Below are 26,860 nucleotides of genomic sequence, written 5' to 3' on the forward strand. Positions count from 1 at the left end.
CACCTTGAACTACATGAATAAGATACATTTTACTTGAATAAATTCAACACAATCATAAATGAAGAAAGGGATAGATGAGTGAATGAGGTCAGTACGATATGCAGCTTCGTTTTTATATACATTCAACTGAGTTGACATGAAAAGACATTGTATAATGAACAGGACGAAACTGAACGTTTTGGTTCCCTAATAAACAGAAGTAACATACAGTTCACACAAATCTTGCCCCTGTAGTCAATGTGGCAAAATATATATCCTATAGGTTAGGCAACATAAAAACTGTTTCGTTCTTATTCTAGCATCAAAGTTTTCAAGCACAAACGTGCAAAGCAAAAAACATGCAAGACGCCTGTTTCAGTAAGAAACGGAAGTAACATTCAGTCCACACGTATTTTGCCTTGCAGTTAAGATGGTGTTTCGTTCTTGTTCAAGCAGCAAAGTCTCGAAGCAAAAATGTTGAAAGCCAAAAACATGTAGAACGCCCTGCAGCAGTCGTTCTTGTTTAAGCAGCTAAGTCTTCCGCACTATAGCAAAGAATATAAATCATAGTTTAAAAGAATATCTCACGATGGTCCTGTTTAGAATCACAATTTACTCCCTCCCAATTTCCACCTAACTCCGAACAAACAATGTTGATAAATCTTTATCATCACCTTTAACAAAACAGATCACATCGAAAAGAAGCAAAAAAGTTCCTATGCAAACAAATTCTTCTGGATGTCCAACTTAACCCATCTCTGGGAAGGCAAGCAATCGGACGTGCATTTAGACCAATGAAAATAAATTATACAATTAAAAACATCAACCGATCCTCCTGAAGAGAACACACACACATGCCAACATATTATTCACCAGATTCTAAGCTTTCATTTTCGTTCTATCCCTTTCGTTATCAAAACAGCAAAAGAATCATAGAGCAACCTTCAATCATTTATCAAAACTGAATTAATTAAACTTCTGCTCAGCACTCCGTTAATTTTAATTGCAACTCTCATTCTAAAAATTAAAAATTTTGCAATTGAATAATCAAACTCACTTACACATTACATTCCTTTTATTGGTTTTTGACACAATACATTTTAGGATTTGATGTTACAATAATATCACTGCAAGCATGAATTGCGATAGATATAGAAACCAAACTTGCACACAAATGTTCGACTGAATTCAGAACCACTTAATTCAACACAAAAAATTACCTCACATGCTTGCTCCCCTTCTGCTCTCACATCGTTGGCTGCGCTTCTAAACGATTAATGAAGTCCTAAAACCAGAACAACAAAAAACGTTTACCTATCCAACATTTCAACATAAGCATGATATAGAAAGACAGAAATCCACATGTTGCTTTGTTTTTTCAGAACCAACACCCTCTCCTCTCTCCCCCATATCACACACCCCCACCCCGTGAAGGCACTGACACCAGACCACCTCCCTAGAAACCGGCCCTAAAAACCCATACCCATACCTCCCTTACCCGTTACCTTTCTCAAAGCAAAAAGTGTTATATATGATAGTACTCACCCCAATCTGGTTAATGACATTCACTGCATAACGCTCACCAGTAGGTATAGTCTCGCTCTTTAAGAAAGGCCTGAGGTCAAAATTGGCAACAACAAATTAACAAAGCAAAATGAAAGATTAAATCTAGTCACCACAAATATTTTCTAAAATGGAAGATAGACCAGAGTCAAACAGGAAAGGGATAGCAGACACGGTGAGCTTTGTCTCAGTTTGAAAAGAAAAAAGAAAAGAAAATTGGGTAGTTTCAGGAGCAATAACTATGTTGAGTATAGTGAAGGGGGAAAGCCATACCTTCCTATGAATGAATTTAAAAGAGGGGATTTTTCTGCATTTTTAGGACAAAAAACGAAGCAGCTAACATTTCTTTCTGTTTTTTGCCTTTTATGATCTTCTGATCTTCTAGTAACATGGATAGCTGAAGCAGAACTGCCATTGTATCCAACATATATCAAATTCGCCAAACTTTGGTTTGGATATAACAGTGTCATGAGGGCCCACTGGATCTACAGATTCAGAAAAACTCTGTGAGCCATTCACATATACCTGTCAAAGTGCACAACACCATTAAATGCTAGAGTTGACATCTACCTGTTCATCCACAGAACAGATACAGTGAAGGAGACACAGAAAACAAACCAAGCTTCGAGTCCCGATGTCTAATCTAAATTAGAGAACGCTCACCCAGAAGACAAAGTAATACACATTTCTTAGGAAATTGTTTTGCAGTAGAGGCTATATAAGTGATCATTTCAGCAACCTGTTGCTGAACTTGCGTTTATCAAGACATAACAAAGTAAAGCAAACAAAAAAAGGCATTGTTAAATCTTCCTAACTAAAAATTCATAAAGTAACACCACCAAAACAAACAAAAAAACGCGTTGTTAAATCTTCCTCACTTTAAAGCAAAAATTAAGGAATATCCCCACCGTAAAAAGTAACACCACAAAAAAAAAAAAAAAAAAAAAAACAAAAAAGGCTTCGTAAAGACAACACTCTTGTTAAGATACCCCAACTAAATCAGTTAGCAGCAAGAGAACAACATGGCAATGGGAGTCTACAAAAAGGAAAAAGAACAGAAGATATAAAATAGTAGACAAATGGTCATAGTTATATTAATTGAAATTGTTCAAAAAAAAAAACAATGATGAATACATACTTGAATAAAAAAATTGATTAATTCATTATAATGGTTTCTTGGAACCCAAGTAGAAAAGGATACAACTTAATAACAATGGAAGCCACAAACCTATGTCATTTCTTATTCGGGATCAAATAGAGCATAACATACTTCCAAAAGTATATAAACGATATAATATAGGTTAGAATCGTTGGATATTAATCTACAGTGAAGGAAGCTGTTAAACATATATGCTTAGGTAAATGATTTTCAGGCACCCTTATTTTTTCTTGCCACTGGACTGAACAAAAAAAATGAGAATGAAGGGCTAAATCACTTCCAGTTAGTCTTCTTATTAGGCTGTGACCAATCTACAGTACATGTAACATCATATTTGAAATCGAATTAACAGTTTTGAATCCTATTTGGATCACCAAATCTTATTTATTGATTCAGAATCGATTAACAACATATTTGGATAGATCAGAGTTAATTTAAAACCTAGAAAATATTAAAATATAATGAATGAGTAACCTCATTATTATTATATTTTTCGATTTTAATTAAACTACCACTACAGAAAACCATAAGTAATATAAAGATCAAAGGATATGTTATATTAAGTCATACTATATCAAGTTGGACTGAATTAGCCTTGATTTATATAGATCCATTTATAATCGGATTATCAAATTGAGATCCTAGCAATTGCATATTCTTTATTCATGGTACTATAAAAATGGGTATATACTAAGTTGGAATCACTACAGCAAAAAAATAAAAAAATAAAAAAAAACAGAGAATGCAGCATTTTCTCATATTTTCGAATCAATTCTAAACCCTAAAATCGTTACGGCTAGACCTTTTATTCACACCTCAGTTGTTGCTGTATCCCTACATCTATGAATCCAATTTCATTCAAGAAACAATGCAGAGGATAAAATCGAAAAAGAAGTATGTACCCATGATTAGTTGTCTCGTTTATTCTTTACAAACTAATCACATATTTAAAATCTAAGTACAAAAGCTTTGCAAAGGTAATAAAAAAAAATGGTGTATAACTAATTAGGCTTTTGAACATGTAATCAGTGTGCAGAATTGTATACCTAAAGATGGCAATGCAGTGTATTCTTCCTCCCAGAATCAGGGTTCCTGAAATTTCCAAAGAAAGTAAATCCGTTAGGAAATCCGAGAAATTGGAGGAGCAAATATCATTAAATTTGAGTTAAATGAGGTAACATACAACAATTAAATGAGATAGTAAACAGATTTCAAATCTAGGAAATGTAATGGTTGAAATCCAACCAAATCTAATCGTTCAACCTAATGCGTTTAATCCGAAATCTAATGGTTGAAATCCAACCAAACCTAATCCTTAAACCTATTCAAATTAAAACCATATGCCAATTGGCAAATTGGCAGATCAGAGTTGAGTGGAAAATGGTTGACTTGACTAATAAGTGAGTGATGAGTTTAAAACTCATCACATTTTCTCACATGCATTCTCCTTGGTCTTGGGATGGCGCAAAAACAAAACCACCATCCCACCACCTCCACCTCCACCTCCACCTCCACACCCACCTCTACACTCACACAGAGTCGCTAATACAACCCAACCCAACCCAACCCATGTGGCAGACACACATTTCAGACTCCCAATTTATTCACTCATAACTTCATAATTCAAATTAACAATGTGAAACCAAAGATGGTTACATCCTTGGCCTTCACAAATTTTGGTTAGAACTATAACGTTGTTTCAATTTTTAAAATTTGATAACAGCAAGCAACAGAGCAGATAGTATTAAGATCGAAAAAGCATTCCAGAAACCGTGGGAAACCTGTAAAAGCTAAAAAAACTGTGATGGTGGAACGGATTAAATTTGTGAGAGTGCAACAAACAAAGGGTATATCTCAGAAGGGTTTAACTGACGACCAATCATTTAGACTTGATAATGTTCTGAATTATCAGCCGGATAAAGCTGTTAGGATGTATTTTGGAATCAGTCCTCTCACAGATCAATTAATTCAAATCGTAGTTAAATACTAATAGTGGCTTTAAAGAATGTAGGCTTGGTTTTAAAATAAAATAAATAAATAAATAAACCCAGAGCTTTCAGTTTAAGCACCACCCTCCAATGCCAACAGAAAACACACACAAACAGGACATGATTAACATGAAAATGAAGCTGAAACGAAAGTAAAGTTGAGCCTAAGTTGAAATGGATTAAAAGGATGATTTTTGCAGCTGAAGAACAACATTGTTACCATTCAAATACAAACATATAAGAGAATAACATATGTTTGAACTCTTTGTTCAGCGTTGAAATAGATTTGGATGACTAAGAACTCCCACTGTCAACCCTTTGGTACCACTAAAGAACTGTATATTTATTTGCAGATGATCAATTGAAACACCCCACAGATCAATTAATTCAAATCATAGTTAAATACTAATAGTGGCTTTGAAGAATGTAGGTTTGGTTTTAAAATAAAATAAATAAATAAATAAAGCCAGGAAATTAGTCTTACTCTTCTCAAATTGATGTTTCACACTTTTAGTTGCATGCCAAAAAACCAGGACATGTGTATGCTGGTGTTCTCAAATCCAAATAATACGAAATGATTCTCTCCAAGTTGATGTTTCACACTTTTAGTTGCATGCCAAAAAACCAGGACATGTGTATGCTGGTGTTCTCAAATCCAAATAATACGAAATGATTCTCTCCAAGTTAGAAAAAGGACACTATATACTGTATCAACAAAAAAATAGAAGGAAAAAGTTTTCATGAATAAGGAGATGATAACGAAAGGTTTAGGATATACCTGCTGCTATGAATTATAGATTCCTGTGGATGAGGCTCTTTGTTTCTCAAAAACTTGCAGGTGGTTGAGCTGCAAGGATACATGACATGGTGAGCATCTGCCCCTCAAGTATTCATATCTACAAACCCTCGTCTAAAGAAAAATTCATCCAGAAATTAATCACTGAGTATGCAAGGTTGGCTTGCATATTCACGTTTAATCGTGGCCAGGATGATAGGAGTTAAAAAAATACGAAAACAGGAATGATGTAACTTTACTTAGATTTCAGGATTCTAAAACCTATTGCTGAGATTTGAGAAACATAGGAAATGTGTTTCATGATTTCAAATTAGATTTGCATAAGAGTTCAAAAACGCAGACATGCCTTCTTTGCATTCCCCTAAATGCTAAACGCTAAACCCTAAACCCTAAGCTTTCAACACCAAAACACCCAAATAGTACCAAAATTTTGCAATGTGCAGGGAATATACTAAAAAAACTTAAGCACCATCTATCTAAACAAAATCAAAGAACCCAAACCATATACAAAATCTCCAAAATCAATTTACCCAACCCCTAAATATATAATAATAATAATGATTCTAGTAGAAATTCCAATCCATTACAACAACACAGAATACCAGGTATTGCTGGATGTAGATATCCAAAACAGCGGCACCCATCAATTGATCCAATTACGTATCCATTCCCTATCCATGGCATACAAAGTATGTACTCCCTGTTTACATGTTCTAAAACATTTAGTAGACCAGCAATCAAAATTAACAACCCTAATTGTTGAATACACCAAGCTCTCCAACTGAAAATGTTTAATTAAATTTTCCAACTTAAAACCCTAAATTAAATCCTACAAATTGAAATAGCAGAAACAGAATTAGAGAGAAGGAAGAAATCACTGACCTTCGAGTTGTTGAAAGCTCTGACTGGTGTTTCTTTTCATCCAGCCCTAAAAACAGAACCCACAATTGTAATATAATAACCAATCATTGGTCAAGAATCAAATTAACCCAGCCTGTGTATAGAAAAATTGAACAAATTTAAACATTTATATGTATATTCCAGTAAATGCACTGAACCCTAAATTGCAAAACTACGTCAGACTGATTGAAGAAGAGAAACAGAGAGGGAGAGGGAGAGTGAGTGGGACGGAGAGAACCCTAAAAACAGAACCCTCTGGAAACCTAATACAAAATCAAGCCAACAAATTCCATTTCAATTTTGACAAAAGAAATGGAAAAAGAATAATGAAAACCGGAACGAATTACAGAGGAACTGAGGGGTTTATGCATCAGCAACGTGATAAAACCCAGAAACACAAAACATAATATGTATCAGCTACAAAAACCCAAATAAATAAATAAAACACTCAAATTTCTATGTAAAAGCAAACATATTTTGACCCCAAAACGAAGATGTCATATATGGAGGAAGAGAGAAGCGATAGAGAGGGAGATACTAACTCAAACCCACCATCTCTTTACAGCCAACACACTTATTCCCTCAACCCTACCCTCAAATCTTGTACCCAATCAACTCTCTCTGTCCCCCTAATCGTGCACCCATCGTCACCTTCTCTCTGCAACCAAGGACATGATTAACATGAAAATGAAGCTGAAACGAAAGTAAAGTTGAGCCTAAGTTGAAATGGATTAAAAGGATGATTTTTGCAGCAGAAGAACAACATTGTTACCATTCAAATACAAACATATAAGAGAATAACATATGTTTGAACTCTTCGTCCAGCGTTGAAATAGATTTGGATGACTAAGAACTCCCACTGTCAACCCTTTGGTACCACTAAAGAACTGTATATTTATTTGCAGATGAGCAATTGAAACACCCCACAGATCAATTAATTCAAATCATAGTTAAATACTAATAGTGGCTTTAAAGAATGTAGGCTTGGTTTTAAAATAAAATAAATACATAAATAAAGCCAGGAAATTAGTCTTACTCTTCTCAAATTGATGTTTCACACTTTTAGTTGCATGCCAAAAAACCAGGACATGTGTATGCTGGTGTTCTCAAATCCAAATAATACGAAATGATTCTCTCCAAGTTAGAAAAAGGACACTATATACTGTATCAACAAAAAAATAGAAGGAAAAAGTTTTCATGAATAAGGAGATGATAACGAAAGGTTTAGGATATACCTGCTGCTATGAATTACAGATTCCTGTGGATGAGGCTCTTTGTTTCTCAAAAACTTGCAGGTGGTTGAGCTGCAAGGATACATGACATGGCAAAAAATTAGAGGGAAAAAGAGTTTGTATCCAAACACAGTAAGGAGAATTATATTAGAAATTAGTTTGTATAAAAGTTAACAAAAGTTAACAAAAAATTTTTAAATGGATTGAGAAATACCTCAGTAATGGTCTCTTTGGTGGCTGTTGTGTGAATGAGGGGTTTGATGTGTATGCTTTTGCTGGATCTACATGCATATGAAAAATAAAATTTATAAGTGCATCCCAAAAATACAGAAGCAACCAAGAAATGGAAAAACAACCTAGGAACATAGAGATATTCGAATGATGTGTATCCTTTTCTATGTCATTTCATATCAATATAACACCCCTATACGTACACACACATACCAAAACAACCTACATTCAGATTTGCATCATATCCTTGTTTCTAACTCTCTGGGGAATTTTCACAAACACCTAATAGGCAAGATTTGCTTCCATTTAAAAGAAATCTGATTTAATCAGTGATCTCAATTGCATGTATATCTGAACGACCATGCTTGTTAGTCAGTCATGTTATAGGATGTATTTAACACTTACCAAGTGGTTCCAAAACAACATCCTACATACATATTATGTTGCCAAACTATGAATCAAGACCGAACTTTCCTACTTTGGTAATGTAATCTCCTAGTCTAGTTACAATTTGGTTCATGTATTTTGACCTGAAAACAATTTTGGTCCTCTAGAAGTTGCCAATGGCACCCGAATTGTAACTGGAAAACAACTCAGACACAACTATGAAAAATTAAAACTCCAGGCACCAAAGTGTGAGAACAAAGAAACCAAAAAAGTTAAATCTACCCTTTTATATCATACATACCATTAAAAATTTGTTTAGAGATAAAAATGGTAGTCATAGTAGAGAATCCAACCTGACCAAAGAAAGTGGATTTCCTCACTTTCTAGTGCTATTATATTTACCGTGCTTGAGACTATTCAAAGATGAAAAAAGTGGAAATTTCATGCAATATGAAAACAAATACCTGATAGTTAATACTGCTTACCATAGAAGCTAACAATCTTATTTTGTACGAAAAACATGAAGATCACTAAAAGACACCAGAATATAACTTTCATCAATGACATACTTTATGAGAATTTTGGATCCAAAAGTGGCTCCAATAAAATAAATTTAGGCTTGTATATGCAATATATTAACATGAGAAAAAAAACATGCATCCCTAATGAAATAATGAGGAGAATGGCCTTTGACCATTTGTTGTCTTTGATACAACTCTTTTCATCCATGCCTTCATGTTTGTATCCTTTGGGACATTGACATGAATAATTTCCAGGTGAATTTATGCATGTTTCAATATCTGGAAAGTAAGGAACCATGGACGAACATCAGTTAAAATCCCAATTTTTAAATTGGTTGAATTGGGAAAGAACTATTTGTACATTCACATGGTGTTGAGAGAAATAACCTTGAAAATAAAGCACTATACATACACAAAATCTGTTCAGTATAAAAAGTAGCAAGAAACAAATGTAATTTTCAGCTTCTAACTCATCCATTTGATCAACATATTGATGGAACAAATGTAACTTTCAGTTTCTAACTCATTCATTTGATCAATATCATCCAAGTCAGAAAAGATAGATCATAAAAATGATCAGGATATATAAATAGGGGCTTCATCTGAGTCAATATCAGCCACCATTCCCTAAAAAATTGATGTCAGGACTCTGCCAAGCATCTATGAAGCCCCTTCAAAGAAAGACACTTGTTAAGGAACAAAACGGTGAAGAATACAAAAGGTAAGTAGCGACAATCATCAACTCAGCTACATATCCAGCACAATAGCCAATGTCTTCCTCTCTTTTAGCAATATGCAAATCCCTAATCTGCAAACAATAATTTGGAATCTTGAGATACCAAATCGACTTCAACAGGGTTTGAAGGTTGCATTTTTCATAAAATTTAAAAACTAAAAGCAACAACAATATTAATAAGTGAGCACTCACCAAAAAATAAAGGAATGGAAAGAGCGATGATATTGTCATTGCTACAAAACGATCATCAAACAATAGATCAAGGTTAAAACATTTATAAAAAAGTTAGAAGATGGTGCAGATATAAACATTACTTAATAAAATTGATAAATGATTTCGAGCATGACAATGCAATCAAATTACAGGATCAGCTCTTCCGCCTTCAAACACACTCATCAACACCATATTAAATTTCACATTTTTAGGCGAGGGTAAACTACCAGAAACGAAAAGGATTTATACCTTTTATCAAAGATCTACAGCCTTGGTTCCTCCGCCATTGCTTGTCTTCTCCTGCCTGGGTTTTACATTCCTGGCAGTCTCCTCCTTCCTTGGTAGTTTTTTGTCCTGCAAAGAGAAAAAAATTAGGATTAAATTCTAAACGCAAGGTTCCTTGATTCTTCTGCTTCAGAAATTTGTTGTCGCATAGCCAAAAATTAGAGAAAATAGGCTTTGGTTCAGAACTTACTCATTCTCTGCAGACACGGGTTCCTCCTCAATTTTTGTCATCCTCCTCTTTCTGCGATCTCTCTCTGTCTCTCTCCTTGTCTCTGTGCAATCGTTCCCTCCCTCTCCCTCTCTCTCTCTCTCTCTTTCTGCGTTTTTCCCTCTGTGCAAGCCCATACTCACCAACTCCCTTAATCAACTCTCTCCATTCTCTGTCCGTGAAGCATCAATAATCTGAAAACCCAGTTCGATTTTTCATTGCTCGGATGGAGAAAATTAAGGAATGAAAGAACAAATTAGGGTTAGCACTAAAGTTGAGAGCGATGGACAATTGAGAGAAAGGAAGAGTCTAAAAGAGAGAGAAACATAAAGGATTAGAGAGAGGTTGAGTGTGACAGAGATGAGGGGAAAACACGGGATGGGATTACCAATCCCTGAAATCAAATCCCTCAAATCACTCATCTGAACGTGCAACAGAGCATGGTCCCATCGACCCCATTCTGGTTCAGAAACAAAGGAAATGAAAGTTCCCCTCTAACCAATGCTCGTTCAATCACCGACAACAACAATTGATTTGGGGATAAAAAATCAACCCTAACCCCCTTTTTGGCAGCCTCACTCCTCCCTCTCCCTTCCCCTCCCTGCCATCCCACGCCTCTCTCCCTGAAATCCGTCCACAAATCCTCCCACACCAAATTTAGATCAAACCCTAATTTCTAGAATAATGATAAAAATCGACAAAAATATATCCAATTGGCACGTTACCATTGATTCGAGTTCTGGTAAGGAGTGCGGCGGCGAGGTAAGGCGAGGTGTGCGAAGGCGAGGGGAAGGCGAGGTGTGCGACGGTGAGGCGCTGAATTGACTTTGTCGTTGAAGAGCTCTGGAGCAAAATGGGCTTGTCGTCGAAGAGATCTCTGGAACAACATCGGGTTTGCTTCCATCCCCCACCCTTTCTACGATGGTCGACACGTACACGCTGAAGGGTGGCAATTTCGTAAATAAATTGAAATTTTCAATCTGAAACTGAAGAGGCAGTGGCAATCTTGTAAATAAACTGAAATGTGGTGCAAAACACTGTTCATTTCTACAGTGCAATTTTGCCAGCTTCTTTAGACTAAAGTAATGTGTGTGTGTGTGTGTGTGTGTGTGTGTGTGTGTGTGTGTGTATATTTGTATGATTGTAGTAATCGTACGTCGTCTGTGCTCACTGCCAAAGGAGATTTGTCCTGCAATTCATCAGCTGTGCAAAGTAAATTCATATCCAACCCAGTCATATATGCATATGTGATCATGAGTCGTCTCCAACTCCTACAAGACGTCCCAACAGCAACAGGTATGGATATAGAACTCCCGCTAGGCCAATACCTTATGTATATGCATGCGTCACTGGTGGATTGGCACATATATGTATATAGATATATATATATATATATATAGCTCATAAACATTGAAGAGATTAATATAAACAAGACTTTCTTTATGTTCTTGGTATAAATATAGGGCTTAGCTCATATTCTTATTGCACCACATGTGTTTAATTTAATTGATCAACTAGCCTGAAAGAAAAATCAATAAAAGCGTTTGGTTGCACCACATGGGTTTTGATTGATCACCTAACTTTGTGAGAAGGCTTGAATGACACTCACACGAGTTCACATTTAATGTATCGTTTTGTGCAAAATGTCATTATACAAAGAAAAACTTGCATATAACATAGGGACGAAACCCTTTGAGGGTAGCCTTGGGCTGCAACCCATGTGAGATTTTGAAAATAAAAATATTAGTTGTAGTTTTAATGATTTAGAACAACTCAGCCCAAGTTAGATGCTTCACTTAATTTAGGTTATGTGATTAGGATTACTGTGTTGTTTATGTTTGTTGAACTTTTTTTGTCAATTGTTGAGTATTTTGAAGAATTCTCATTTTATTAAGATTTTACTTAGTATGTTGTACATATTTGCATTGCATGTTTGTTTCTTGCATTTGTTGTATGTTTTTGTATGCATTTTGAAGATGCTCAGTTATGTCCGTCTAACTAGGTACATATTTGTTATTTATTAATGAAATTTATTTGTGCCGTCGAGTTTTTTATTTTATTTTTTTACAAAGGTTTCATTTATGCCCAATGTATATTTTAGTCGAAGACATGAGAAACAATACTATAAGGTTTTTAATAGGTTACGTAGCCTAGAAATTCTGCCTTCATGATGTCACTATAATAATGTACATGTGGCATAAAATTTCAGGTTCATTAGATATTGGTCCTGAAAAATCATGATTTCTAAACATAAACTCACATATAATTAAACATCCAACAAAAATCCAAAAGTCAAATAAACTGCCACATAAGAATATAAGTAACCTACTAATACAAATTATTTACAATTTTTGCCACAACCCACACTTGAAAATTAGCTTCAATCAAGGGCCTTAAAATCTAATTAATCATCCTGATGTTTTCTCTATTTATTTATTTTTAATTTCTACAACAATCTAGTGCATTACTTTAAATAATGACTACATTATTATTCGGTGTAATTGTTCTCTTTATATATAATAGTTAAACGTCCCTAATTTACCTATATAAATAATATTGCCCTATAGTCTGTAATTTACCTATATAAATTGTGACATCCCACATCGCCCAAGGGAGTGAGCCTTATATGTATATTCTCATCTCTACCTAGCACGGGGCCTTTTGGGAGCTCACTGGCTTCGGGTTCCATGGGAACTCCGAAGTTAAGAGAGTAGCGCACGAGAGCACTCCCATGATGGGTGACCCATTGGGAAGTTCTCATGTGAGTTCCTAGAAACAAAACCGTGAGGGCGTGGTCGGGGCCTAAAGCAAACAATATCGTACAATATCGTGTTACGGTGGAGTTGGGCCCGGGAAGTGGTCTCGCTCGAGCCAGGATGTGACAATTTGGTATCAGAGCCTAACCTTGGTCGTGGTGTGCCGACAAGGACATCGGGCCCCTAAGGGGGGTGGATTGTGACATCCCACATCGCCCAGGGGAGTGAGCCTTATATATTCTCATCTCTACCTAGCACGAGGCCTTTTGGGAGCTTACTGGCTTCGGGTTCTATGGGAACTCCGAAGTTAAGCGAGTAGCGCGCGAGAGCATTCCCAGGATGGGTGATCCATCGAGAAGTTCTCGTGTGAGTTCCCAAAAACAAAACCGTGAGGGCGTGGTTGGGGCCCAAAGCGGACAATATCGTGTTACGGTGGAGTCGGGCCCCGGGAAGTGGTCTTGCCCGGGCCGGGATGTGACATAAATAATATCGCCCTATAGTCTGTAATTTACCTACAGTATATAAACAAAATATTCTCATATTTCTTTTGGCAATTTACCTATGATATATGCAGATAATATTCTCATGTTTTGTTGGCATTTTTCCTAAATTATGCAAGTAGGTAAATGTCAATAATAGTAGGTAAATTATGCACACGTGATTTACCTACATGTTTTATGTGAATCAAATATCTAGACTGTATATGTAAATAATTTACCTATAGTTGGTTCTTTTTTTTTTCTTTGTCCTAAAATTAATTTACCTGCAATTTTTATCTCCTTTAATTTATATATTTTTACATAAACAACAAATTTTTTTATATTTTTTAAAGTACAATAATTTACCTATATATAATATGGACACGTTGTAATGGTAAATTGGAATTCGAGAGCCAAACTAACCAACAAATCCCTACATTTATATGCAAAATATTATTTTTGTAAAATCATTAATTCTCCCTTATAATTTGCATAGAATTAATTGTGTACATTAAACATTCAATAAGGGTGTTTTAGGCATCCGAAAAATTTTAAATGGGTAAAGTCAAACATAATTAATGAATTTGCTTATGTGGAGTCTAGTCAATGTGTTTTATTTGAGCAAAAAATTTACGTCGGGTTTTATGTGGAGAAAATTGAGTTCCAAAGGCTAAAGTCATATTTTCAGTCAAATTTAATGAAAACTAATGAAAATGGCTTGAAAACTTTGAGTTCTAACGATAAGGATAAAATAAAAGGTAAAGTACATAGTATCAAAATTGATTTTTTAGTGTAAAAATATGATTTTTCGTTAAAATAAACAATACCGGAAGCTTTTCATTACTAAAATTTACTCCCAAGCTATTGTATGACTCATTTAGGTGCATGATGATCACAACAGGGGTTTGACCAGCTTTGATGTTGCCACGTTCTTCAGTATTTTAGAAGAAAACTTATATATTATCAATAATTAAGCATCGATCAGTCAAAGGAAATAAATATGTACACATCTATACAAACAGTTCAGTGTGAGTGTAACCTTCAATCAGGCACGAATCCAAGATTAAAAAATAGGGTGAGTTGAACCTTTAGTTAATTTTTCCTCGTCTAAACTTTTGACAAAGTCTCATATGTTTTTATGAATTTTTTCAATTTATACAGCCTGTGAAACCTTGTCTTATTTATTTCTTCATCTTCAACTACAACATCCTATATATATATATATATATATATATATATATATATATTCGGGCGTATGTAAAGTTATTTATATAAAACAATGATTGAAGAGTAGGAGACGAGCTGGTATGTCAGATCGATATCGGGTGGGCAGTAGATGTATCAAGTATAGCAAAGATGGCTGAACGTACTGTTAACATCTCCTCGGGTGGGCTGCAGCGCAACCCAACCCAACCAAGGCTGGGTCTGTGCCTGCCTTCAATATACAGTTCCTTGGAAAAAGTTAGTTAGACCTAATATTTCCAAGAAACAAGAAAAAGACAAGAAGAAAGAAGAGGGAGGAGGAAGAGCCTCTGGTTAGGAGTACGTGTAGTGTGAACTCTGGATCAGTACTGCCCATTTGGGAACGACCAATTGGTTGAGAGGAAGATGCACGTGTAAACTTGGATTATCCAGTCAAAACGTGACCCAGTCAGCTGGGTGTTTTTTTTTTTTTTTTTTTTTCCTGGTAATCTGGAAATACACCAGGGCAGAGCCAAAAAGACGACAGGAACAGAGGACAAACCAAGCTGAAAAAAAAAACCAAAAAGATTACAAACAACTGAGTGGTTCAGGGTTAAAGGCCGACACAATTACTAACAATATGTCACCCTAAACCTCTCCAACAACACCTCAGTTTAGTGTGGGCACGGTAGACCATCATCACAGGATGAGAAATATTCTTTTAAAATCTGCTCATGTACTTCTCATGGTGATTTAAATACTATTAGTAAAGGTTTCGATGAGGATTTTGAGGATTCTATTTGTGAGGATTTTAAAAATTTTCAAATCGTGTTTGTTCATCGTATATCGTACGGTCAATTTTTATCAGATACTATTCATATTTAATGTTAAATAAAAGTATTGAAAATAATTTCTGGCCACACGATATATGATGAACGAACACGATTTGAATATCCGGAGAGAATCCTCCTTCGAAATTCAGTTTACACTCTCCAACTAATTGGTCTGCTAATGTGTAATGAGATTCATGTCAAACACGTAAATAATCATATTAAATGATACGAAATATATTTAATTGTTGGGTTACATACATAGGTCAATATGCTGTGACAGCATAAATTTTTTTTTTTTTGAGTTTTATCTTTAAAATTAATTCACCATAATAAAAGATGGCCCAACTAACTGTAAATTCGCCATTTAGCATTACGATAGATAGAGTGATTTTTTTTATTATTTTTAAGTGAGATTTATTTATTCCCTACCCTTAAAGTAAATAGAATAATACTTGCATTTTCTCTTGTGAGATGAGCTCATGCCCCCACTTAAAAATAACATATTTTCACCGTAGAAATTTTATAATTCAAACTGTTCAATTTTTTAATCTTCATTTAAATATCATCCCTACAAAAGACATTTGAATCGAAGATTATTTAGTAATCCAGATGTATCAAATAAATCAACAAAGAAGATATCAAGTAACATATTAATGATGAACCGTTCATTTATTTGATACATTCAGATGACTAAATGATATTTGATTCAAATGATTTTTGGTAAGGATAATCTTCACATGAAGGTTAAGAAATTCAACCATTATGATTATGAAATTTTTACGATGAAGATACGTTGTTTGCAAGTGGAGAAATGACGTCAGCCCAAGGAGGGAACCCAAGTATTATCCATATAAATATATCATTGTATTTAAACAAAAAAACTCACATTGTTGTGAAACCAATTATTGAGAGAAAATAAAGAGAAGGCTGGCTAGAAAAGAGAGAAAGAGAGAAGGACATAAACGAATAATGTGTATTAGTCTTCATGCCTAATGAATTTATTTATGCTAATCATGGTGCCTAACAAGTAATACAAAGCCTATTAATATTTGATCTCTAATCCTATTGGGAATATTACTCTTAGTTTACATAGTCACACTAGTTATGAAATACTATTCATAACATTCGCCCCTTGAGTGTGTACAACTTAAGAAGTAATTGTATCAAGTCTTCACAATAAGGAGATGGCGGTTGTTGTCCTCAATTCTTGTTCGGAACAAAAAATGCATACACGGGTCTCAAAGTAAGGATTTGTCTGTCTCTAACATGGACATACTATACATACTTTTATTAAACATATGATAAATAATACTATGTATCCAATAATGGTTCATTTTCAAGTAGTAGTTACAAGCATTTGAGTTCGTTAGATACACATAGGTAACTAAACGACTTTTAATTTGATTAAATTATTACATATACATTTTGAATGAGAAAATGAACATTTTCAATCAGGACATTTCTACGGCTAATATACTTTAATTACAAATGAGGTGTAATGTACCAATGAAGTGGATTAAAGTATGCCTTTAATAATTAATAAGTTATTTTCCATGATTGAAATTTGCTCGCTAAAATCCAATCAATCGATAAGACAAATATATTGGATTTTCACATATATGACCTCGATGGCATTGCACTTAAAAATTATAACTCTTCGAACTTTTTTTATTTATAATATTGTGGACTTTACAATGAGGAAATGTACCAAAACTTTGTCGTAATTAAAAATTAATTAGAACATGACTTACGAATAACACATATCACATTATTGTACTGAGAAGATCAAGCTTCAGGCACATGATCAGCAGGATCATAAGCAGCGTGGATCCCCCAAAAAGATGGTGCCAAGAGTGGTTAATCTCGTGACCATGTGTTTCCTTTTTCTTTGGCCCAACAGAACCATACTTTCCTTCAAGCTCCGACAAACAGTCCCTATACAGACAGACAACTTTATCGGTGCACACAATCTTGTACCAAATTGTTAGGTTGCAAGTGCATGTCAAAATGTTGCCCCATGCAATTAAGAAAGATTCTCTACCCTCCTACTTCCGTGTCTTTATGTTTATGTGATCACGATTAAGCTACGTCAACATTTTATATTACTATTTTATTTGTCTTATTATCTCTATAAAAAAATAACATAAAATATTTACGTGGTTTAACTGTGATCACATAAAATATAAATGCACGGGAAGTGAAAGAGCAGAGAATTTTCCTCCCCAAGCAATTGCATGAAACCTATTTGTGAAAGCCTTTGGATTTGAGTAATTCATAAGCAACTATGATTTGCTATAGTTATATCATAGAGTCATAATTGTTACGTGGGCACCTGAGTCATCTAACATGATTAGACGTGCCACCAACAGATATATATATCTCAACATTTTTATGGCTTATTTTTAAAGGAAAGCTAATAAAAATGATATGAAATTTTGAATTTTAACAAAAAAATAAAAATAAAAAAATGTTGTAAGTGAATAGTACAATAAGTGATTTTTTAGAGTAAAAATATCTTTAACATTAAAAGTAAACAATGCTTAAAGTGTTTTGTTAAGACTCTTTCAAAGATATAATTTTACAATAGTTTGCTGGCGAGCCAAGTACATAGCAATGGTGGGTTATAGCATAGGGAACCAGATCCCCTACTGAGCTTGGCATACTGAGCTTCTTGAGCAAGGGATTTGGATCGTAGAAGTTTGATTTAAGGACTACAAATATAACTTTTAGAGGAACCTCCTGTTCGTAGCTATCGGATCAAATTTCAATGGCGCGAATCCTTTGCTCAAGAAGCTAAGTATACTAAGCTCATGAGGGGATTTGGTTCCATAGCATCAGGAGGATTTGAGTTCTTTTACATTAAATATAGTAATTAATTGGGCTATTATATAAATGTTTATTGTCCTAGCCCACCCGACTATGAAAAGTCTGAACCTTATTTGTTTGTTTTTTTGTTTTTTTAAGAAACAATATATTTACACTAAGGGGGTGAGATAAGTTTAGTCTTATAATGAATTAGTAATAATGTGGTTTAAATTCATCTTTGATGAGAATCAAACATAAAATCTCGCACTTCCAAGTAAAGAGAAATTTCACTAGATCGTAATACTAAATGACCTAAATTTGTTTTAAGAAAATACAAAACAACAAAAGTATTTTAAATACTAAAAAATTGATCACTTTTTTTGTGTCATACAATGGATTTTGTTAGATTAGATGATAGATTAGTTACCAACAGGATTTGAATCTTGTCGTTATGCAAAGGCTCAACAGTTTTTCACCATTGTAATAAAGGGTCATTGGCAAAAAAAAAAAAAAAAAAAAAAAGAAAAAAAAGGATCTCTTTAACCACCACTACTAATTTATAGTAGGGGTATGCTATCCACTAGGGGTGCAACTTGGGTTGGGTTAACCTGAACCGCTTATGTTCAACCCGACTTTAAACCCTAACAAGCGGGTTTTTTTTAGTTATAACCCGCCTGAACCCAACCCGATTTCAACCCGTTCATTGATTGTGTTGGGTTGGGTTGATCATTTGTCCAACCCAACCCAACTCGACCCAACTCAATTAACCAAACTCGATTGGGTTGAGCTGTGCAACATGCTTCTCAATGACCTTTGCACCTTCGTGGAGGATTCACTAGTGACTTTTGATGGATTATGATAGAAAAGTGCATGGAGTTGCAGAAAGTAATTGTTTTTCTGGTAGCCACACTTTGATTTTTCTTATGGAGCTTCGAAGGACAATACTTGAGTTTGGTACTAGCTTTGTTTTTATGCAGGAGCTTCAAAAGACAAGACTTGAGTTGGGTACTAGCTTTGGACAATGAAGTGTTCCTTTTTTTTTTTTTTTTTTTTCCTTTCTTTTGGTACTAGCTTTGATATTTCTTGTATTTTAATTCAATCTTTGCATGAACCCGATTAAAACTTGCAAAAGTTGGACAACCCGAAACCAACCCAATTAAACCTGAACCCAATTAAAACCCAACCTGAATCCGAACCCGAAATGTAAAAGTTGGGTTAGGGTTGGGTTGACCTTCTAACCCGTCCGAGTTGCATCCCAATTATCCACACACCCCTTTTTATTTCTCCCATACCCCTTGTTAATTTCTATTATTTGATATTCTTCAATTCATCTAATCCGACGGTCGAAATTAAAATGATGTGAGAGAAGTAACACTCCTTTATAGTATTAAACCACCACTAGTAATTTATAGTATTAAATTAAAAACTTCAATGTTATTATTGTCATACATGACTCTTAATACATTATAGCCTTTCACTACTCAATTTACTCACTCATGACTCATGAAAGTTGTTTGTCAATTCTATACACAATTACCAGACAAGACTAGACATTTTTGAAGTCTAAAAAACAGTAGCCCACGCCTCACGCTATGAGACACTCTGATGAAATAAACAAAGGATTAATTCCATTAAGAATTGAATGGCACAGCTTGAAGAGGTTTTTTTTTTTTTTTTTTTTTTTTTTTTCACTTGTTAAGTTGTTATGAACAAGATTGATGATATATGTTTTTTTCTATTACCAGTTGCAACTTTAAATGTTTTCTTTTGTTAAATCTATTTGAAAATTTATTTACGTAAAGCTATAAATTTCTTACTTTAAATTATTACTTTCATGTTTACAACTATATAATTATAAATTTTATATTAATAATTTTAATTTAGTTCACTCATCGAATAATTTATGACTCCATCATTACATAGAATAATGCATATATAATAAGTTATACATTACAATTAGGTATCGAATAGAAATATATGTGAGTCTAACTTAAAATTCCCTTCAGCCAAGTAGAGAGAACGAGTAAAGCCATAAAACTACGTTGACATGGTTTTGTTAAAAAGTAGTATTAGAGATAAAAGTTTAACCATATGCATTTATGCTTTGATTTGGCTTTTCTTAAAAAGTAGTATTAGAGATATTAATTATTTAAATTAAATTTTGTAAATTATACGAAGTATTTGTTGAGGGATCAGTCCATTAGTTGCTTTGATCTCGCTTGGTGTTCCTTTTCATTCAAAAGGGATTCAAGCAAGGATGGAGCCAAGTAAAAGGCTATCCTGAGCTATAACCTAGATAGCTCTTGTAGATACAAACCAATTGTTTCCTATATTTAATTTATTTTTATATTGTCACATCCCGGCCCGTGGCGGATCACTTCCCGGGTCCGCTCCACCACCGTAGCACGATATTGTCCGCTTTGGGCTTACCATTCCCTCACGGTTTTTGTTTTTGGGAACTCACGAGCAACTTCCCAGTGGGTCACCCATCATGGGATTGCTCTAGCCCCCTTCTCGCTTAACTTCGGAGTTCCTACAGAACCCGAAGCCAGTGAGCTTCCAAAAGGCCTCGTGCTAGGTAGAGATGAGAATATACATTTAAGGATCATTCCCTGGGCGATGTGGGATGTTACATATATTCATCTCACTAATAGCCCATGTATTTTTTTTTTATTTGTTTATTTACTTCATTAATCAATACTATTTATTTTCTAACAAAATCTATTTTACACTTCATATACTATCCATTTATGTTTAATCATGACAATAATTACTCACTCTAATAGTGCTTTTAATTCTTTTCAAAAGCAACTCGTTGCATGTTTCAGTTCTTGAATTATTTTATGCATGACTTTTATCAATTAATTTTTTTTTTTTTTTACAATGTGTTAACCTTTTTCTGTTTATTTATGTATATATTTGCCATATTAAAGGTTGATGAACATAGAATAATTGGACGAGCTTTGCTTATAAGATTAACGTATAGTCATTTTTTTTAAAACCAATTTTTTTTTGGGGCTTTTCAATCTAAGTCCAAAAACATAGGTAGTTTTTTAACTAAGTCCAGTTATCCAATTACATATTTTTATACCAATTTTGCCCTTTTAGATAAAAATATTTAAATTCTTTAATTTTTGTATCATTTATTCAGTTTTTAATTTTGAATATTTAAATACTAACTAAAATATTATCTAGTAACCACCTAATGATGTTTACCTACAAAACCGATATAATTTAGTAACTACCTATTGTATAGGAAGAAAAATACTTTATACCAACAAAACATATGTAATCTACTGCAAAACAAAAATAAACTACCTATTGTATAGGAAGAAAAATGTTGAACCTCCATGGCAGAACATTAGAATAGAAATATGATATAATATACCTCCATTAAAGGAACAAATACTAAACAAAAAAAAGGAACAAATACCAAGTTTCAGTTTACCTTTATGATACGCACAAAAATATAATAAAGCAAATATAAATGCATGATACTGTATTATTGCTTGCAATTGATACTGTATTGCCGAACGAATATGTAAAAAAATTGTGAAAGCTATGTAAAAACTGAAATTGTCATGAAGGGATTTGGAGGGAGGAACACAAAATATCACCCATGAAAGATGAGAGAAGAGGATGATTGATTCCATGATCTAACAAAGGGAATTGTTTAGAAGAAGGAAAAAAAAGGAGGGATAAAACAGACTGGGGGTTGAGATTTTATTGCTATAACTAATCCTACAATTAAGGGATTAGTTAAACCACAAATAATCATATAATTAAGAAATTTTAAATATTTCCTACAATTTATAAGTCTAAGGGATAAATATGGTACAAATTATAAATAAGCTTACGTGGAATATCAATTATTGGACCTATTTCAATGCAGTGGACTAATTATAGTAATGGCTCACAAAATTGGATCTATATCTAATTATCCCTTTTTTTTTTATACTTCTTAGCTAGCCCACCAGCCATAAATTTTTTGGCTCCGCCCTTGGACTCAAGAGAAAGCAATATTGCCGCTAGAACTTGATTGAAAATAGTGTTCAGCTGACTTGTACCGATAGACCCCTCAACAGTTGGTTGCGCCCAAGAAAGACACACTTATTTAGTAATATATTACATAGTTTACAAATTTATTCTAAAAAATTAAAGCATTACTCTTTAGGAAGACTAATGAAAATGGTTTAAAAACTTTGAGTTTTAACGAAAATGACAAAAAAATGTTGTAAGTAAATGGTACCAAAATTAATTTTTTAAAGTAAAAATATGATTTTTAGTTAAAATAAATAGTACCAAGAACTTTTCATTAAAGTTCACTTATTCTTTTCTTAAAGCCGCAAATCATCATGTTCTCAGCGTTTTTTTTTTATTTATTTTTTTCTTTTCCGAAATCGTTCATATGGCTTTTGAATGTACACTAGACACTTGGCAAATGAAAAGTAAAATCAATCAAAACTAATTATTAAAGAAAGACTCAAATGGAAAACGTGTAATGACATGTTGAATTACTTCAGTAATATCGGGGAAAGACCGAGGGCAATTACGTAAATTAAAAGTAAAGTCTATGTATTTATCAGGCCTCCAGGGCAAAACACTTAAAAAACTAACAAATACAAAAATTGTACTTGTTTTCTTCAGCCGCCTCGCCATTGATGGAAGCAGACGAAGTAATAGAGCTATACGATTCTTTCTGGTTCGAGTTCCCGATCTTCAAGAAACAACCGGTTTCATCGAACCCATCAAATTTTGAAGAAAACCCATCAAAGCCAGAGTTTTTACGGATTCCAACTAGGCACACCAGGTCCATGAGCGACGAGTTGAGCTCCAATACGAGCTTCAACTTAAGCACTCTCTCGCCGGACTCTGTCCTCCACAGACCTAAGCTCTCCACAATTCTTTCCGGAAAAGAAGCCGGGGAAATCGAAAACCCGAAACAGATATATTCAGAAGAAGAACCACAGAAGAAAGTTGAAAGGAGGAGGAGAAGAAAGAAGAAGAGTGGGAGCAAGAGCTTGACGGACCTTCAGTTTGAAGAGCTAAAAGGGTTTATGGATCTTGGTTTTGTTTTCTCAGAGGAAGATAAAGATTCAAACTTGGTTTCAATCATTCCTGGGCTGCAAAGATTGGGAAAGAAGGATGATAGCAGAGAGGAGAGGATTGACGAGTCTGCAATTTCAAGGCCGTACCTTTCTGAAGTTTGGGAGGTTAGGGAGAAGAGGAAGAGAGAGAAGCCATTGATGAATTGGAGGTTTCCTGCGTTGGAAAATGAAATTGACATGAAAGACAATCTCAAATGGTGGGCTCATACTGTTGCTTCTGCAGTTAGATGATCAACATTCTGGTTCTAAGATTTTTTTGTACTTTATTTCTGGTTTGGATTTTGCTTCAGTTTTTTTGACACTTTATGTATACCGTAGATTTACCAAGTCAATCAATATTGTTCTACAACTTGTAAATGTGAATAAAAAGTAGAAACATTTCATGATCAGATTATAAATATTTGTGCTTAACTTCCTCTGCATTCTGCAGAATTGCAAGATTCAATCTCGGAAGAAATTGGTTTCTGGTTTGTGCTTAACTTCCTCCGCATCATTGTTAACATTATTCATTTAGTTTAATATGAAAATCACGGTCAATCACGGTTCAAAATTAAAAAATGACTGCCAATAATTTGCAATAAAAAATTTATATTTTATTAACAGCTAATTCACGTGGGCTGAGTTATTGGATGGATTCAGTATGACAATGTCACAGGAGGAAAATGTCAACGAAGGCAAATGAATCAATGAGTTAGTGTCGTGTCAAACAACAAAACCCTAAACCCCACGATATAGGGTTTACAGAGGGAAGGTTAGAAAGGAAGAGTGATCTCATCTGCACGATTGAGATCATTTGATTCGAGATTTTGCATGGAAACGATCCGGCGACGATCCTTGTTGCGACTGCACAGGGCCCTAATGAACTCAGGGTATCCAACTGCCACAAATTGCAAGGGGAGTGAGAGGCTGTGCAGGTGCAAGGAAGAAGAAGTGCGTAGCCTTGTTTGGCTGCACAGGATCTTCGAAATCAATGGACCGGCCCTGCAGAATGCGCATGAAATCCCTTAAAGATTGAGCATGCAGATAAAATCCAACAAAAAAACACACAAAAAAAAGTATGGTGTGAACGGTGAAACAATGAGCTTGTGGAAATTAGGTAAAATATTATTGAATATATGATGCATTTAGGGTGTGACTACTTGACCCTGAGACCCAGTCATGTAGGTTTAATCACATCTTAATATAATCACACATACAAAAAGATGCCAAATATAATCAATATTTCTAAATAAAAAAATCTTTTCCAATAGAAAAAAAAAAAAAAAATGGATTCACTTTATCTTTCTCAGCAGCCCCACGCCCTATACGAATTAATTAATTAAATACAGCATCTACTTGACCTGTGTTCTTATTTTATTAACTATCTAATTCGAATAAAATAAATGTAAAACAAACCAAATTTAAAGGAAGACTCAATTCCAAGGGCTAAGTCTGTAACAAAGAAGGAAAGTCTATCTATGATTCTATGTGTTTATAAAGACTTCCAACTTCCGAAACATATATTTATACCTTGATAAATTAATAACTTATTAATTAATAATAAATTACTTAATTACTTAATAACTTAATGTTTGCTACATTAATAAATTTTACTTAATCTCAAGATTATTAATTTATAGATAAGTTTTTCTTGAAAGTAGGGAATGGTTAGTCTACGTTGTGAAAACCCAAAGGTCAAGAACAATAAACAAAGTCAAATGCTAAGAAGAATATCTCAAAAATGAAAGTTTTAATGAATTCTCCACGACTTTATTTTTTTTAATAATATCTTATAATGCTAGTATGAAAATTTACGTAAAATTGTAAAATAACAAAAAATTGTGAGAGTTTCTCAACATTCTAATAAACAAAATCTTAGATTAAAGTTCCAATACACTTTTACCATTTCCCGAAATATATAAATCTTCCAAACTAACCATTATTAATGGAATCATATCGTTTCCCACGTAATTTTAAACCGTCGGACAACGTAAAGTCGCCGCCCACTGTTTACATCCCAAATGACCAAAATACGCTCACAGATTGCCTCAGGTGGGGAAAGTCAGTTTGGTCAATCAAAAAACGTACAATGAGAATATTTGAGGTCAGTCCAACGTCCAACTAGAAAGTGCAAGTGTCGCCCAAACACAAACCTTTGCAGTCTCTGTGCTCGGGCTTTGACTCAGTGTCATTCCTCATGGACTCTTCGCGAGTCGCGGAGAGATTTGACTCGCTCTGGTTCTTCGGCAACGTCTTCTCGTCCAAACCCATGTCGCCAATTGTTCAAAATCAGCAAACAGAGCCGCCGCCAGTGGCTGAAATGTCTATCCCAATGGGCCCCAAAGGTGATGAACCAGACACTGTGGAGCCAGGTTCCGTGCAGTTGGTGGTGGAATATTATGATTCTCAGAGTCAAAGGTCAACGGTGAAGGCAAAGAGGAGGAGGAGGAGGAGGAAGAGGAAGAAGGGCCTGCAGAGAAATAAGAGGAAGATTCTTGGAGAGCTTGAAATGTTGGGTTTCGATGATCATGCGGAGGAGGTTACTTATGGAAATTTTTGGTCATCTAATCGGACGGTGGATGGGAATTGTGGGTTTAACAATCAGAGGTTTGGAAAGTATCTGAGTGCAAATTATGGGATGCCTTCAATCAGTGATAAAATGGCTATGAAAGAGTATCTCAAGTCATGGGCTTACGCTGTTGCTTGCACTGTCATCGCTTACGATGTTGATTGATAACCATTTTGTTTTTAGCCTTTTAGGACGGTCTAATAGCACATTTTAACATTTATCTCGTATGTGACTAATTAAACTGTTTGATTTGGGCTTTCCTTTGACAATGTATTGATTCTGATATGTGATTAAGGTTGTACTAATTTGATTCCAATTGCATTAAGAATTTTATTGTTGTTTCTGTCATTCTTTGATTAAAATAGACATTAGTTTTGTGTTAGTTTGTTGAGAGGTTCTTGTGTGAGATCATGAGACGAGGTGAGCGAAGGCAAAAATAAAGAATATTGTCTTTGATGACTTATATTTTGCTTACCGATGCTGCAATGGCAGCATGGTTTATATACAGTTTGCATATACACGCATGCAATAAACAACAATAAAGGTGGCAGAAACTAAACAACAATAAAAGCGTCAGAAGCCATGTGATTGTCTGGCTGGAAGTATTCCTTCTGTTGTCCAGGTTGTACAGCAGCTAGTGGGATTATTAGTGGACAGCATGGGATTATTAGTGGATAGCATTAGCTTCATCATCCCCCCGCAAGCTCATGAGCGGACGACGAACGAGCTTGGACTTTAAGAAATGAAAACGATCAGCAGATAAGCCCTTGGTGAATATGTCTGCAATCTGAAAAGTAGTAGACACATGATAGACATTTAATGACTTTGCCACTACAAGCTCACGCACAAAATGATAATCCACAGCAACATGTTTTGTTCGAGCATGGAACACGGGATTAGATGCCAATGCAATGGAGCTTGTGTTATCACACCAAATTAAAGGAGTCGAAA

The 26,860-nt window shown here is 34.6% G+C and overlaps 1 protein-coding gene and 1 long non-coding RNA gene across 18 annotated transcripts; one reads left to right on the forward strand and one right to left on the reverse strand.

The window, feature by feature from the left end:
- Positions 1-83: 83 nt before the first annotated feature.
- On the reverse strand, positions 84-11,292 carry LOC103941167. Of its 17 annotated transcripts, XR_007260763.1 has the most exons (14): positions 10,924-11,292; positions 10,181-10,821; positions 9,955-10,059; positions 8,930-9,559; positions 7,832-7,898; positions 7,621-7,689; positions 6,368-6,413; positions 6,088-6,185; positions 5,468-5,536; positions 3,748-3,793; positions 1,816-2,067; positions 1,525-1,594; positions 1,200-1,264; positions 84-524 (listed from the first exon to the last, which is right to left on the reverse strand). It is a non-coding gene; the product is annotated as an uncharacterized LOC103941167 (long non-coding RNA). The 17 variants fall into 17 exon arrangements; XR_007260776.1 differs by lacking the exons at positions 8,930-9,559; positions 9,955-10,059; positions 10,181-10,821; positions 10,924-11,292 and adding an exon at positions 5,174-5,234 and having other exon boundaries at positions 1,816-1,950; positions 7,832-8,516; XR_007260764.1 differs by lacking the exons at positions 8,930-9,559; positions 9,955-10,059; positions 10,181-10,821; positions 10,924-11,292 and adding an exon at positions 6,938-7,043 and having other exon boundaries at positions 7,832-8,516.
- An 11,558-nt stretch (positions 11,293-22,850) lies between these two features.
- LOC103944066 lies at positions 22,851-23,750 on the forward strand. Its single transcript, XM_009354458.3, has one exon. The coding sequence runs from the start codon at positions 22,915-22,917 to the stop codon at positions 23,590-23,592; it is 678 nt and encodes a 225-aa protein (XP_009352733.2). The 5' UTR covers positions 22,851-22,914; the 3' UTR covers positions 23,593-23,750.
- Positions 23,751-26,860: the final 3,110 nt, after the last annotated feature.

Source organism: the organism of the source record quoted next, unplaced genomic scaffold (genome assembly GCF_019419815.1).
Source record: "Pyrus x bretschneideri cultivar Hongxiangsu unplaced genomic scaffold, Pyrus_bretschneideri_v1 Contig33, whole genome shotgun sequence".
NCBI lineage: Eukaryota > Viridiplantae > Streptophyta > Magnoliopsida > Rosales > Rosaceae > Pyrus > Pyrus x bretschneideri.

What these genes read in the sequence shown, in the direction of transcription:
- LOC103944066 (XM_009354458.3), top strand. Translation starts at nt 22,915, where the DNA reads ATGGAAGCAGACGAAGTAATAGAGCTATACGATTCTTTCTGGTTCGAG.